We start from the raw sequence: 12,645 nt of genomic DNA on the forward strand, positions 1-12,645 counted from the left end.
TCAGCGCGGGGCTTAGAGTTGGGGTGAAATCGTTAATGAGGGGTCGTAATTCTGTTGAGGGAATGTCCCCGGGGCGTGCCAGCACCGTTTCTCATTTAGAAATCCATCAGGAATGTCTGTCCTATATTTCGGAGAAAGATAACAAGTGAGAGACCACCATTACCTGGGAGATAGAAGTCCTCTTTGTAAAAGGAAAATATTTGAGGAACTGTAACACGGACCAGAGATTTACAGTAGAAGTCACCGTTTCAGCTCTACAGTATAAGCTTGCATCACTGTTGCGATGCCATTTCTTCATCAAAGGAAATTAAATCCATACGTTCTGCTATTGCTATCAGCTCTTCTCAAATTGCATGTCGTTGTCCTTTGTGTGCTCTTATTTCAGATAAACTCCATCTTCGCTCCTTCAGCAGCCATGGCTCTCGCTGGATCTGGAGGGACTGTGTTCGCCATCCTCCTCATTAGCAGGTGAGACTGTGCGCAGAGGAAGAGATATAGCCGTTGGGATCCTCAACCACAAAGCCGTCATAACAGGGGAGGGAGAGTAATCAAGTCGTGTCAAGATTCTAATTTGTAACGACGCCAGAGCTTTCGAGGCGAGCTCAGGAGAAGACGGAGAAGTGCTCAGTCTTACCGACTTCTTGTGAAACCATCAATACTCAATAACGGCTCCCCATGCATCCGACACGAAGCGCTGAAGCTCCGGCGCCATGTTGATGGCGCCTCGGTGCAGAACCGATGAGGCAGGATCTGGCACTGCATGTGTCAGTCATTGCATACAATTGGTGTTATAATCCCCGCAGAGGTCGTGTGGAGAGAATGATGGGATGTTTCATTGCACATTTGTCTGTTATCATGTAGAGAAGACACTGCAGCTTTTTTTCTTTTTTTTTTTTTTGCACATTCTAGACCAGGCAGACCCTTCTGGGCCTCAATGTATCCCACCAATAAAATATTCTCTGTATAGTGTAGCACTTTTTTTCACATTTATTTCTGGGGTTTTCTTTTTTGTGTTGTAGCAAGTTTTGCTGTTGCACCAGTGTATTGCAAAATGGTGTAAAATCCATATGTCAGCGATGGCATGAATTCAATCCGTTTCATTTTAATGCCTGCAAAGTAGATAAACGAGCGATAACTGAAAAGTCAAGAGCGCCGTGGCCTCACTTGCTCTATATAGTTAATGAAAGCTTACCTGGGATGAGGGCCAGCGAGGCCACCATTATATACAGTTCACTTACATGCCCAGTGATCTAACTGTAATCACAAAAAATACGTGTGAAATGCGAATTACACGTATTATGTCTACTTTTTTCATTCGACAGCCAGGTTTCGGCTGGAAAGGTATCGGGTTTTTGGTACTTTTGTTCTATTTTCTGCCTTTTAACTGTAGTTCCCATGTTGGATTAAGTGAATACAAGACACACAGGTGACAAGACAGCGGGGGGGAAAACAAATATGAACAGCGGGCTGGAGTTAAGCCGAGCTGACACTGGGGAAAAGGCAGGTTTATTGAGCCTACGTTTACGAACACTGATAGTTCCTCTACTACATTTTCTGAAATAATATTTGCTCAAACCATATCTTTTCCAAACTAAATTTAATTTACACAAATCCTCGTGAAAACCTTGCTCAGAGCTTCAGTGAGCATGCCAAACCTATAGGCAGCAGTGTAACGAGAAGCGTAAAGCCTCTGCTCCTCGACATTTAAATGCAAACAAGCCAAAAGAGCGACTATTGTCAGCACAGCAGCCAAACTATAAACACAGGTCGAACACATACGATGTTGATGACGCTTCTGTCGCATACTGTGATGTCAAACGCCCCTTCTCTACATGCAAAAAGAGTTTTCAGATCTGATCCTTTTAGGTGACTTGTCTCTTCATTTACATGTAAACCAAAGGGCCCAAATGCATTGAAATATCACAGTTTTTACTACGTGTAAATTGGCCCTTAGACTCAACAATCAGCCCAATAAATGCTTCCAACCGCACCATGTCCTGTATGATGCAATTAGTACAAGAAGTATAGAAGTTGTAAAGTTACAGTAGAAATTCAAAAGAACTTGCTTGTGCTTTTAATCAACTGCAGCAATCAGAAACGCTATAAATGTCTTTATAGCAGGCTGCATTGTTTGGGACATAAATGTCACGGTTATTGGCTGTATAAGAGAATCTGTAACACAGCTGGAGGCAGGGTCTCCTGCATTAACAACTGAGGTCAAATGTCCTCAAGGGTTTCATGCAAGTCAATGTTTATTGTTATGTTGGATTTCCTTTTTCATTTGTTTCCCATTTGTATATAAAAAAGTGAGAGCAGTAAATACAGAGAAAAAAACATAGTCTCGTCTTCAAAGTCTTGAATCTCAAGCAAACCAAAGCAGTTGTATGAGTCAGCATGGATGACTCCAATGTGAAACAAATAGGAAAGGCTTACAATGCTGTGACGCACAGGCGCTTCTACTTTGGCTTGTACTCCAATTTGCAACTTGAAAATAGAACAATGTAAGTGTTTTTTCTGCGCTTCAGTGGAGCGATGCACAGCCCAAATTGAAGCATTTCGGGGGAATTAAATTTAAAATTCAGTTGCTTTGACCTGCAGTGTGCAGTTAGGTAACGTCGAGTATCTGTGTGCGTCTGGAGACACGCTTTGACGAGACTAAAGTTTTCACATTGCCATATACTGTATGTACATACTCGAGTAAGCAAACATGCTTTTTAATCTGTTATGCTTAGTGCTTGGTAAATCAAACATAGAGTAAACAGCTCTGCGTGTAATTGCTACGACCTCCGTGACATTGAGTGTATGGAGACCCTGGAAAGGTGATTTGCCACGCTCTGCGGCCCATCGGCAAACCCTTTTGATACTCGCTCCTTGAGCTTTGATAGCTTTAGTGTGATTAGGACAGGCCCCCCTACTGTCTGCCAGCTGAATACAAATGCTCTCCAGCAATCCCCCCCCCTCCCTGAGTGCTGGACCACGTTATTGACTTGACAGCCACATGCAGGTGTCGTGTGACCTTGACTCTGCCAATACCGCCGCGGCTCTCACCTACGAGCAGGCAAGAACCTCATTGTGGGTCACGGGTTAAAGAAATATCATCTCATGCATCCATTCAGAAGAAAATGCTCACAATGACATGAATGGCCTTTTTTTGACAGACTGATGTTCTGCTTCAGGTAGAGTATGGTACCAACGGAGCTGCGTTTCTCTGAATGCCCGGTCGTCAGATAGCTTCCTGCACTTGTGCTCCCGTGGCTCTCACGACTGGAGAGGAGAGGCTGAGGATCACAGCTGATTTTGGCATTATAAGGAGAAGAAGGAAAAAAAAAAAGAAAAAATCAAGCTGAGGCTGTGAGCTGTGGCTGCGGCTGGCTTATGAAGCATTTACTCATTGTTGACGAAGCAATGATGCGGCCCAAACATGCGCTTTCAATTCATCTGCTCCAGTTTTAGTGAGACACATTGAGGCTGGTGTCTATTGCAAAATATCAAGGCAAATGAACAAAAACATTTTAGAGAAGAAGCAGAGACTCAAAAAATAGGATTGTATTATTTCAGGGGGGTGGTTTTACTTTCTGATGAAACAAAAGAAACATGGTTTCTGTGGATATCTGATATCAGAAAGTAGTGTTTGCCTTTGGGCTATTTTGTTTTGTTGGCTGGAAATTCAGTTTTACCAACTCTTGCATTCGACGCCTTTTGACACAAAACATCTATTTCCACACTGAAATTATATATAGGTTTGTGGCAAACAGCCTTCTGTTATTATTATTTTTCTTTTTCTTTCTGTCTTTTGGTCCAGTCACATTTGGAAAGCCAAGAGAAGCTCTATGATTACTGTTTTGATACCTCTTATGTTACGTAAGCCAGCAGGACCTCAGCCACATACACTTTATGTCCTCAGAAAAAAAAATGTAATGCTTTATGTAACCAAAATACCATAAGCATGTGAAAGACATCCATGTACGTCATTGATGAAGCATGGTAAGTTTTTTTTGCAGCATTAATTTCAGTTTGCATCAAGGATAATCTTGGATGAGCAATTCATGGCTTGGAATTTTTTTAGGGATGTACTGATACCACTTTTTTATAGGGCAAGTAGAAGTATGAGTACTAACCTTCAGCTACTTGCTGATACAGAGTACTTATTAAATGCCATCAAGCATACTCCATATGCAAACAATTGCGAAGGCTGCGTGTTGATGTGAAACACCTCCGCACAACCTCTGCATAGAGACTGTCAACTTCCTGTTCACCAGACCCATATAACATAAATCATCTGATAATCTGTACTTGTTGCAGATTATAAATTACGGTAGTTTTCCAATGTGTTTCTGTCAGTTCTAAGACTTTTCCCATCAATGATCGTGGCCACCTAACACTCTTTTTCAAACTTTTCTCTAATGATATAAATAAAACATTTTTCTACCTTGTCCAAACATTTTAACTTTATTCTATACAGCGCCTTAATCTGCAGACTTTAAGCCAAGAAACACCAGTCTTGGCTCATTGCGGTACTTTCCAATCTAGCGTTGTGGAAGCTGACATCATTTTGAATCATTTGCCCAAAGTCAAGGCTAAAACTCAGAGTTCTAAAAAATCCTACGGACACTGTCTTACTCACATCTTTTTTTTTTTTTTTTTATCAAGATTGTCTCATACAAGCTTTTGGAAGACACATCTCAGGAAACTGAATTGTCTCAAATGGACAGCTTTCCAGCTCTAATGAAGAGCTGAACGCTTGATTATCTTTTCTAACAGCAGCCTACTCTCACTGGGAAACTCCCAACAGTTTTTCTCAATTTGACTTCTAACCCCAAAAATGATTCTTTGCCTCACTTTCTCAGCCTTTGAAATGCCACATCACTGTCCGACCTTTCACAATTCCTCTTAAGTGCACATAATTCACACCGCGCCAAGACACGGACCCCATCTGACTATCTCAGTGACTGCCATGATTAGTTAGGTCAGCCATGACTGAGCAATCCATCTTCAGGGGAGGAGTCCTTGAAGAAGTCACATCACTTTCTTTGTTGAAGCAGCCTTGGGCTAAAAGGATATAAAAAGGGCACATTTTATAATCAGAAGTAACTGCTTTCATCTGCAAGTCATTTAGCAGCGCACATTTACAAACACCAGACTGTAGCTTCAAAGCAGTCAGGCCTTGATTTCTCATTTAATCCCTCTCAATACGGGCTTAATAATATAAAGCAGCACCATAATACTGTATATAGGCACCATTGGTTTTACCGGTTACAGAAAGCTTGGATAACATTTTACCGAAGCCTATTACTGGCAGATTAAAGGCTTACACTATGCTTTTCTTGATTTAACGGGAGAGACTTGACTTCATTCAGTATAGGGATTCATTTTGTGTCAACTTTTTTTTTCCTCATTGATTGTCAGTGGAGAGATTATTGTACCCCTATGCTAACATAATTACAAGATTGTCTCAAAGGTGACATCACTACAGGAAACATCTCGGAGCCACACGAGGAGGGGAAATTGGCTCCAGAGAATATTGTACCACTTTGCTGATATGAGGGAAAAAATTGTGTTTTCAGATTCACTTGTTCACTTGTTCGGATAAGGATGTCATAGCCACAGCATGAAGAATTGGTGAAAATTGGATTGCGGAGGGTTGTTGGCGCATGATCCCTCCCGAGCTCATATCAGATGACTGGTCAGATCAGAATCCGGACTTCAACGAGAGCTTTGACACACTGATTTGGGAGACTGATCGCCAGTTTTACTGCTTCTGACAGGTTCATGCTGGAGGCTGCTCACTGATGTCACTTCACTCATGTCAAAAGCTACTAAAATACAACACCGCCGATGTTTCTGAATTGATGCCAAAGCACATTTAAAGTTTTACTGAAAGACAAAAAACACAGTCAGACCTCGAATTTTATATAAGTTATGTCAAAAAGTGAAAACAGACCTTTTGACTTTCTTTAGCTATTGAAAAAGTGTGAAAAAAACAATCTATGTTTCTGATACCAGTAGTTTGTGGTTGGCTTCACTTTATGATGAGGGACTGGTTGAAAAAAATAACTAAGACCTTTTTTTTTTTTTTAATGAAAGTAGAAAAAAGCCAAATTTTTATATTCACAGCTTCAAATTGATACAAACTTATTTACATGGCATCCATAGAGTAAATAAATAACCCTAACAGTGATTGTTAAAATGATGTGGTTATAGACCAAAAACTGTAGTTAAAGACTAAAGATTGTGGTTAAAGACTAAACACTGTGGTTAAAGACTGTGGTTAACGACTAAAGACATTCAATAAAGACTAAAGACTGCGGCTAAAGACTGAAGACTGGTTAAACACTAAGCAATACGATTAACGACTTAAAAACTGTGGTTAAAGACTAAAGAAGGTCAATAGAGACTAAATACTGTGGCTAAAGACTGAAGTCTGGTTAAAGACTAATCTCTGGTTAAAGACTAGAGACTGTGGTTAAAGACTAAAGACTGCAGTGAGACTGTGGATAAAGACTAAAGACGTGAAGACTAGTGAAAGACTAAACACTGTGATTAAAGACTTAAAGACTGTACTCAAAGACTAGAGACTATCGTTAAGGACTAAAGATTAAAGTCTGTGGTTCGGGCTGTGTGATGGGGTCTTTTCCTCTCACACCTCATCTTCCGCACTGCATGTATTATCTCACATCAAGTAGTAATTTTCACTTAAATACTGGACTTTCTGATATTTGTCACATAAAGATGCCATTGTTAACTATCAAGCTCGTGAGGGAGATGGATAAACAAAGTCTTTAATAATAGGCCTTTAACAGAATACCTTTTTTTTTTTCTCAGAACGAAATAATGAGCCGCTTGAGATTCTCTCGAATTCAACAATATCCACTCATTTCTCCTCACTGCCACAGCTGTTGGTAATTGCCTTGCCTATTTGAAATCCATCATTTATCACTGTCTGCTGAAAAAGTGAACCAAAAAGCAATTTTTCATGTTCATTAACTTTAATTGTTGGTTCCCTATCTAGAACTGTATTTGATCTCCGCTGGGTTTCACCGACTTCTTCCATTGTCACAGTGTTTTTTAGCCGTGGTAACATTGTCGCTTATATCTATCATCACCATGGACCTGATTATACTACGGCGCTAACGTTTCTAAACCACAGAGCTGCAAATAATTATTTGGGGGGTTGTTTTCCATGAGCGCAGCTTGTTGTCAACACATAGCTGGCACTGGGGAGCAATACCGTGATCCGCAAAAGCAGCGCCGCTGTCATTTGCGAGAAGCTTTACTTGTTTCCAAGAGAGGAACAAGAAACTTTTGACGAGCCAGAGGCTGAACCGTACTTCCTCCACACGTGAGGCTTGAACATATTCTTGTAAGACGAGGGGCTAACTGCAGTGGCTGTCCGCAGTGTTGCATTTATATGCAAATCAACATTTAATCCCATTTTCAACTTTGTTGCATAACAGAGGGACTCTTATGCATTAGTTTTAATTGACGAATGGCACATTGAAAGAGGTGTTCAAATGTTTATTTGCAATAACACACATCGTATTTTAACATGTCGCCTGCCTTCATGTGATAGCCATTGCATTTAAGTGTGGAGCTTTGAATCGTAAAAGTGGTTCGAATTAGCTGAATTTCATAAGAAGTAAAATAAAATGAACATGGTGGAATTTCTTCTGTTAATCCTGTTACTAAAGTTCCCTTTCAGGCTGCCTGTGCCTGGTCCTTTCCAACTAACTTCAGGATTTATGTTCACGCTGGACAGTTCAGCACCTCACAATTAGCATCTGCTGCCAGTGGAGGAAATGTGGCGCCCCTTATTTAGAAAGTATGGGTTAGTTACTGGGTTGAGGATTAGTGAGGCTTATGCATTAACCTGTGCTGGTGTACTGAGGGCTTGAGTGAGATGGATTTACAATGCTACTCCACATCAACCTCCAGGCGTCTTGTTTTCAGTTAAACAACAAGACGTCTCATTATGTTGGTCTTTACGAAATAACAAGCCGTAAAAACTGGCTGAACAGCTGTCTGATTGTCTCTCTTTGAGCAAAAAAAAAAAACTTGACATTGTTGAAGGATTCCTCGGGGTTGGGCGGGTCGGGTTGGGTTCTCATTACTGCATGGCATGCATGCTTTACATTTCATTTTGAAGGTTAGTTATATCACTGGTTGAATTTAGTGGTATATGAGTGGGGACATCATCCTGATTCCACACTGACCCATTGGAACTAATATCACAATCATTGAGGTTTCTATAAGGAAATCAATACAACATGTGTTTGGTCAGTGCTCTTGTAGAGGATTAGAAGTAAACGGTGACAAGTTACATGTGAATTTAATGCAATATTTCCGGAAAGGACATTACGTCAAGTCAGTGAGGATGGAAGGAATCTGTGAGGAAGAGATTGTCTTCCTGTGTTTTCCGACCTGGGTACATCTTGCCTCTTGTCGGATGTTGGCATCGATACACTTCAGCCTCTGGGACCCCTACCAGGATAAAAGTATGAAAGCAGTTTAAGAATAGTTGTTACGGGATTTAGTAAGATCCTGTATAAGAAGTGATGAATTGTACGCTCATGTAAATAGATTTTGTTGTCAGCTCACGTGCGATTTGTGAGTGATCAACTGACAATAATGCAATGCGTTATATTATGTCAAATGAGGGTTTTGCATGCAATACGCTCTCTGTGATGCCATGGAGCTGCAGGTGTTGGTGAAGGAGTTTTACAATCTGGAAGAAGATCTGTCACAGAGTCAAAGATGTGGGAAAATGCATTGCCATAATAAACTTTAACTTTTCATTTTTGTTTCAGTTTTGTTGTTGTTGTTGTGGTGCAGAGTATACATTTTTGCAAAACCCCCGAATTACTTGCGAAAATGACTACATTCTCGACATAAAGCCAATTTGAAACCTTCTGGTGCAAAATCCAGTGAAACCTTTTGCATTATGCATGTTTTTACAAAATGCCCCTGACGGCATGGCGATGATCTCAGTGTTGTGTTGTGTCTGCTACTTTTAATAAATTTGTTGAAAAAAAAAAATCAGTTTTCTTTGACATATTTACAATTTGCTTGGTGGTTCGGCAGGCCACGTTGGAGCCTCTTGGTGCATGGCCCTTTGCTTGACATGTTTGACACCCCTGCCTTAGAGGATACAACACAGAGAATAATAATAAAGTCTGCAAATCAGTTACAGCGACCCGGCAGAGGAAGAGCACGTTTTTTTCCCTCATTTACCCACAATATTCTAACGTTGTCAATTACAGATTAAGTATTTCAATATTTGTGTTGCAAGAAACAACAGATACAAGCAATATGATAGCGGGAATAGCACGTGTGACCTCTAAAGGCTTTTATAATAAAATGTCGGTAGAGAGTTTAAGTTTTAGGTAGAGGGATGACACAAGTGGAATATTAAGACAAATTCTTCCTCAAAACCAAACATGAACCTTTTCAACAGACACCAAACCCAGACTAGTTGAGAGATTTTTTTTTTTTACAAACCTTACCAACCAGTCTTGCTGTTGCTGTGACTGTTCTCTTCTCACAGCATCCAGGTGTCACGACAATGTATTCTCAGTGTAAGACACATACATTTTAATGTATTTTTAATTTTTTTTTAATGACCCAGCTTTCTTATCAGAGGTTGGAATTTGCATCACAATTTTTTTTTTCAAGCTTCATCAAGGCAGGTGTTATGATGTAAAAATATTCCGCTGCACACAAGGACGGGGTTCGACGCTGTTCTCTGATGGAAAAAGTTGGATGTGTGTTCTTTTTTGGAACTGGTGTCTGTGACTTGTGGTGTCACATTGACACCTACGGGCACTTTATGGAGTCACCAATTACACTCAAATGCATGTCTTTGGACTGAGGGAGAAGTAACACAAGGCCACGAAGAACATACAAACTCCACACAGGAAAGTCTACAGCCAGCTTGAGTATTCTCGCAGTGACATAAAAACACTAACCACTATACCAATGTATGACCCCCTGGGTTGAATTAATTATCAAATATGTTTCATCTCATGAGTTAAACTGCTTGCTCCTGAAATGCCCATTCAGAGTATGTTTACTGAAGGTTTTACTATTTTATAAGTTTAATATTAGATGAGCTACTTCTAAAACGTTATTGATGTTGCAAATCATGCTTTTAGGCTTCCTCCCATTAAAAAAAAATCAGATGTTTAATGAGAAGCTTTCCTCATTCCAGCTCATTAATATGAGAAAAAAAACAAAAGCTCTGTGACCCTACACAGTAAAAATTACACTTTATTTTCTGTGTAGCTTCAGTGGTAAAGCTGCTGAAGATATGTGATCTGCTTCAGGCTTCACCTCGACAGAAATAGGAAGGGACTGGTTTGACATGGAGTTGGATGCTAAAAAAAAACACATCTTTGAAGGTGGTCAAGGAGACGTGACAGCCATGGAGATACCCGCCGAAAGACTGTAATAGCCTCCAGTAGGTGATGTTATATTGTTGAGCCCAGGAGAGGATGGCAGTGGGTGGCTGCATGCACATAAGAATGCTGTTTCTGTGTGAAATGTGGAAGTTGTGGTGTGAAAAATAATATTTATCAAATAGAATCTTGACGTTCACTGCAATTATCCATTTTATAGTGCCTGCTTCACATCATGCAGTTCCTAATGTCAAATCCAATCAGACTCAGCATCATGCATATACCCATGTATATACTTAAGGGAAAAACTGTCCACGGAAATGTTGCATTTCCTCAAGAAATATATTCTCAAAACTGAGTTTTGTTCAATGCTGAATTTAAATATAATCTGAACTCACTTAACAAATTCTCTGCAGAGCTATCTGCTGCTTCCCTTCCCAAACCCTGCACATCCTGTCAACTACAATTTGACAGTTTTTCTTCCCCGGCTCACAAATTTAATTGCAAAGTCTATTGAAGAAGTAGTCATTATTAACAACTGTATAATTGATTCGCAGAAAGTACCTCAATGTTGCGAGATGGAAAAAAAATACAGCCAAATTAAACCCAGTCACTTTGATTTGTATGGTTCATTTTCACAAATCACAATTGTGCCTGCTGGGGTTTTCCAGTCTGTGGACTACATGACTGTCCCTAATGTCCCAAAAATACCCTTTCAACAGACACAAATGTGAGAAGGTTTGGCATTTAAGAATAAATAAAAATAGATGCAAATCACACATCAATCTCATATGGAATGGTATGGTTAATCTGGGCTGAAAATATACTGAACTCTACAACAAGTAGACTCTGTAAGGGTGCAAATTAAATCTGCCCCTGATTATAATGTGACTCCTCTTATTACAGAGCTCGTGTTTGGAAAAGGGTGGAACAAATCTTGTTTTTATCCATCCTCCCATGCATCTTCTAACCTCAGATTATTTGGGGTCATGATGGCAGTATGGGACACAAAGATGCCCACTTGTCTTTTATGCCTCTGGTGGGAGGTGACCAGTCATCACAATTCAAACTTCTGAACCACCGTAACTGGCTGCTGTCAATGTGGTGGAGTAGGGACTTGCGGCTACTGCTAATTAGCACCATGGCTGTAGTAAATAGTTCTTCTGCACAGTAACACCAATGTTTGCCTCCAGAGTAATTGCAAAGTTGATGTTTTCACTCAAAACATTTCCATGTAAATGAAGCCTTAGAGCGAGGCCTGCCACCCTATCGCAGAGTTCATTACCAAAGGTCAGTATGGCGATGTAAAACAACATGTAATCAAAGAGCTTTACAGGTCAGTTTCTTTCACCTCATACAGCAACCGCATTACCACGGATGCCCTAATTTGGTGGCTGATCTCACATTCTCCTCTCCCTTCACCCGTTAAAAAGAACCCAAGATACTTGAGCTCCTCCACCTGGGGTTGCTGTTGTCATCCATTTGGTCCTTTGATGGAATTTGCAATGATCCACCTCAATGTGAAGCTCAATAATTGGTTGTTCTTATGATTACTTTAAAACAACATGATTGGATCAAACAGCACATGGAGTAAACGCCTAACAACTTTTCTTGTTACATATGGTTTTATATCCGGTGTGCGGTCTTGAGTTCCCTGACAGATCTCCTGGTTTTACTCCAGCTGTCGTTGCCCTCGATGTTTTCGTCTGATCGCCCCTCCCATTGTGTGCACGTCACCCTCGCTGCCATTCTTTAAAATGCTTGTGAACAGAGACATTATAGCTGAGCCGTCTTCACCCCAGAACGATCACAGTTCATTGCAAGTACCCGACGTTTGACCGGTCAAGTCATTTGTTTACAGATTGCAACCAACAACTGTGTTTCTGTGGCCACTTTGCTCTTATGCAGAACTTAGAGTAACACCGGTACCCATATTGGACCCATAATATTACATCACTGCACTTTTCATAACTGTTTTGCTGGGGGGGAAAAATGTAGCGAGATTACATCACTTCAGAACATTATATAACTTTATATTACCTTCAGAGGGACATTTGATAGCATTATCATTGGTTTCCTTAATCCATATGCCCGATGATAAACTCCTAATGTGGATTTTAGTGGGTGGTTTGGCCAGTGGTTTTTTTGGCACAGTTTTACAGTCTGGCTTTATTAGAGCAGCTCACATTTCTCCTCCTACTCAGAAACATCAATCCATTGCTGTTCTACACCTCTCTGTACCGAGACCGAGAGA

General features: G+C 40.4%; 1 protein-coding gene across 1 annotated transcript in view; it reads left to right on the forward strand.

Annotated features, from left to right (window-relative positions):
* Nucleotides 1-415: 415 nt before the first annotated feature.
* LOC308121238 (gamma-aminobutyric acid receptor subunit pi) overlaps nt 416-12,645 on the forward strand; it is a gene marked incomplete at its 5' end in the record, with an annotated part of 56,281 nt that continues 44,051 nt past the window's right edge. The window contains one exon of the mRNA XM_080482381.1: nt 416-468. Within this exon, the coding sequence (XP_080338507.1) occupies nt 416-468 (53 nt within the window). The remainder of the gene's footprint in view (nt 469-12,645) is intronic.

The sequence above is a fragment of the Lipophrys pholis genome, assembly GCF_963383615.2.
Source record: "Lipophrys pholis genome assembly, chromosome: 15".
NCBI lineage: Eukaryota > Metazoa > Chordata > Actinopteri > Blenniiformes > Blenniidae > Lipophrys > Lipophrys pholis.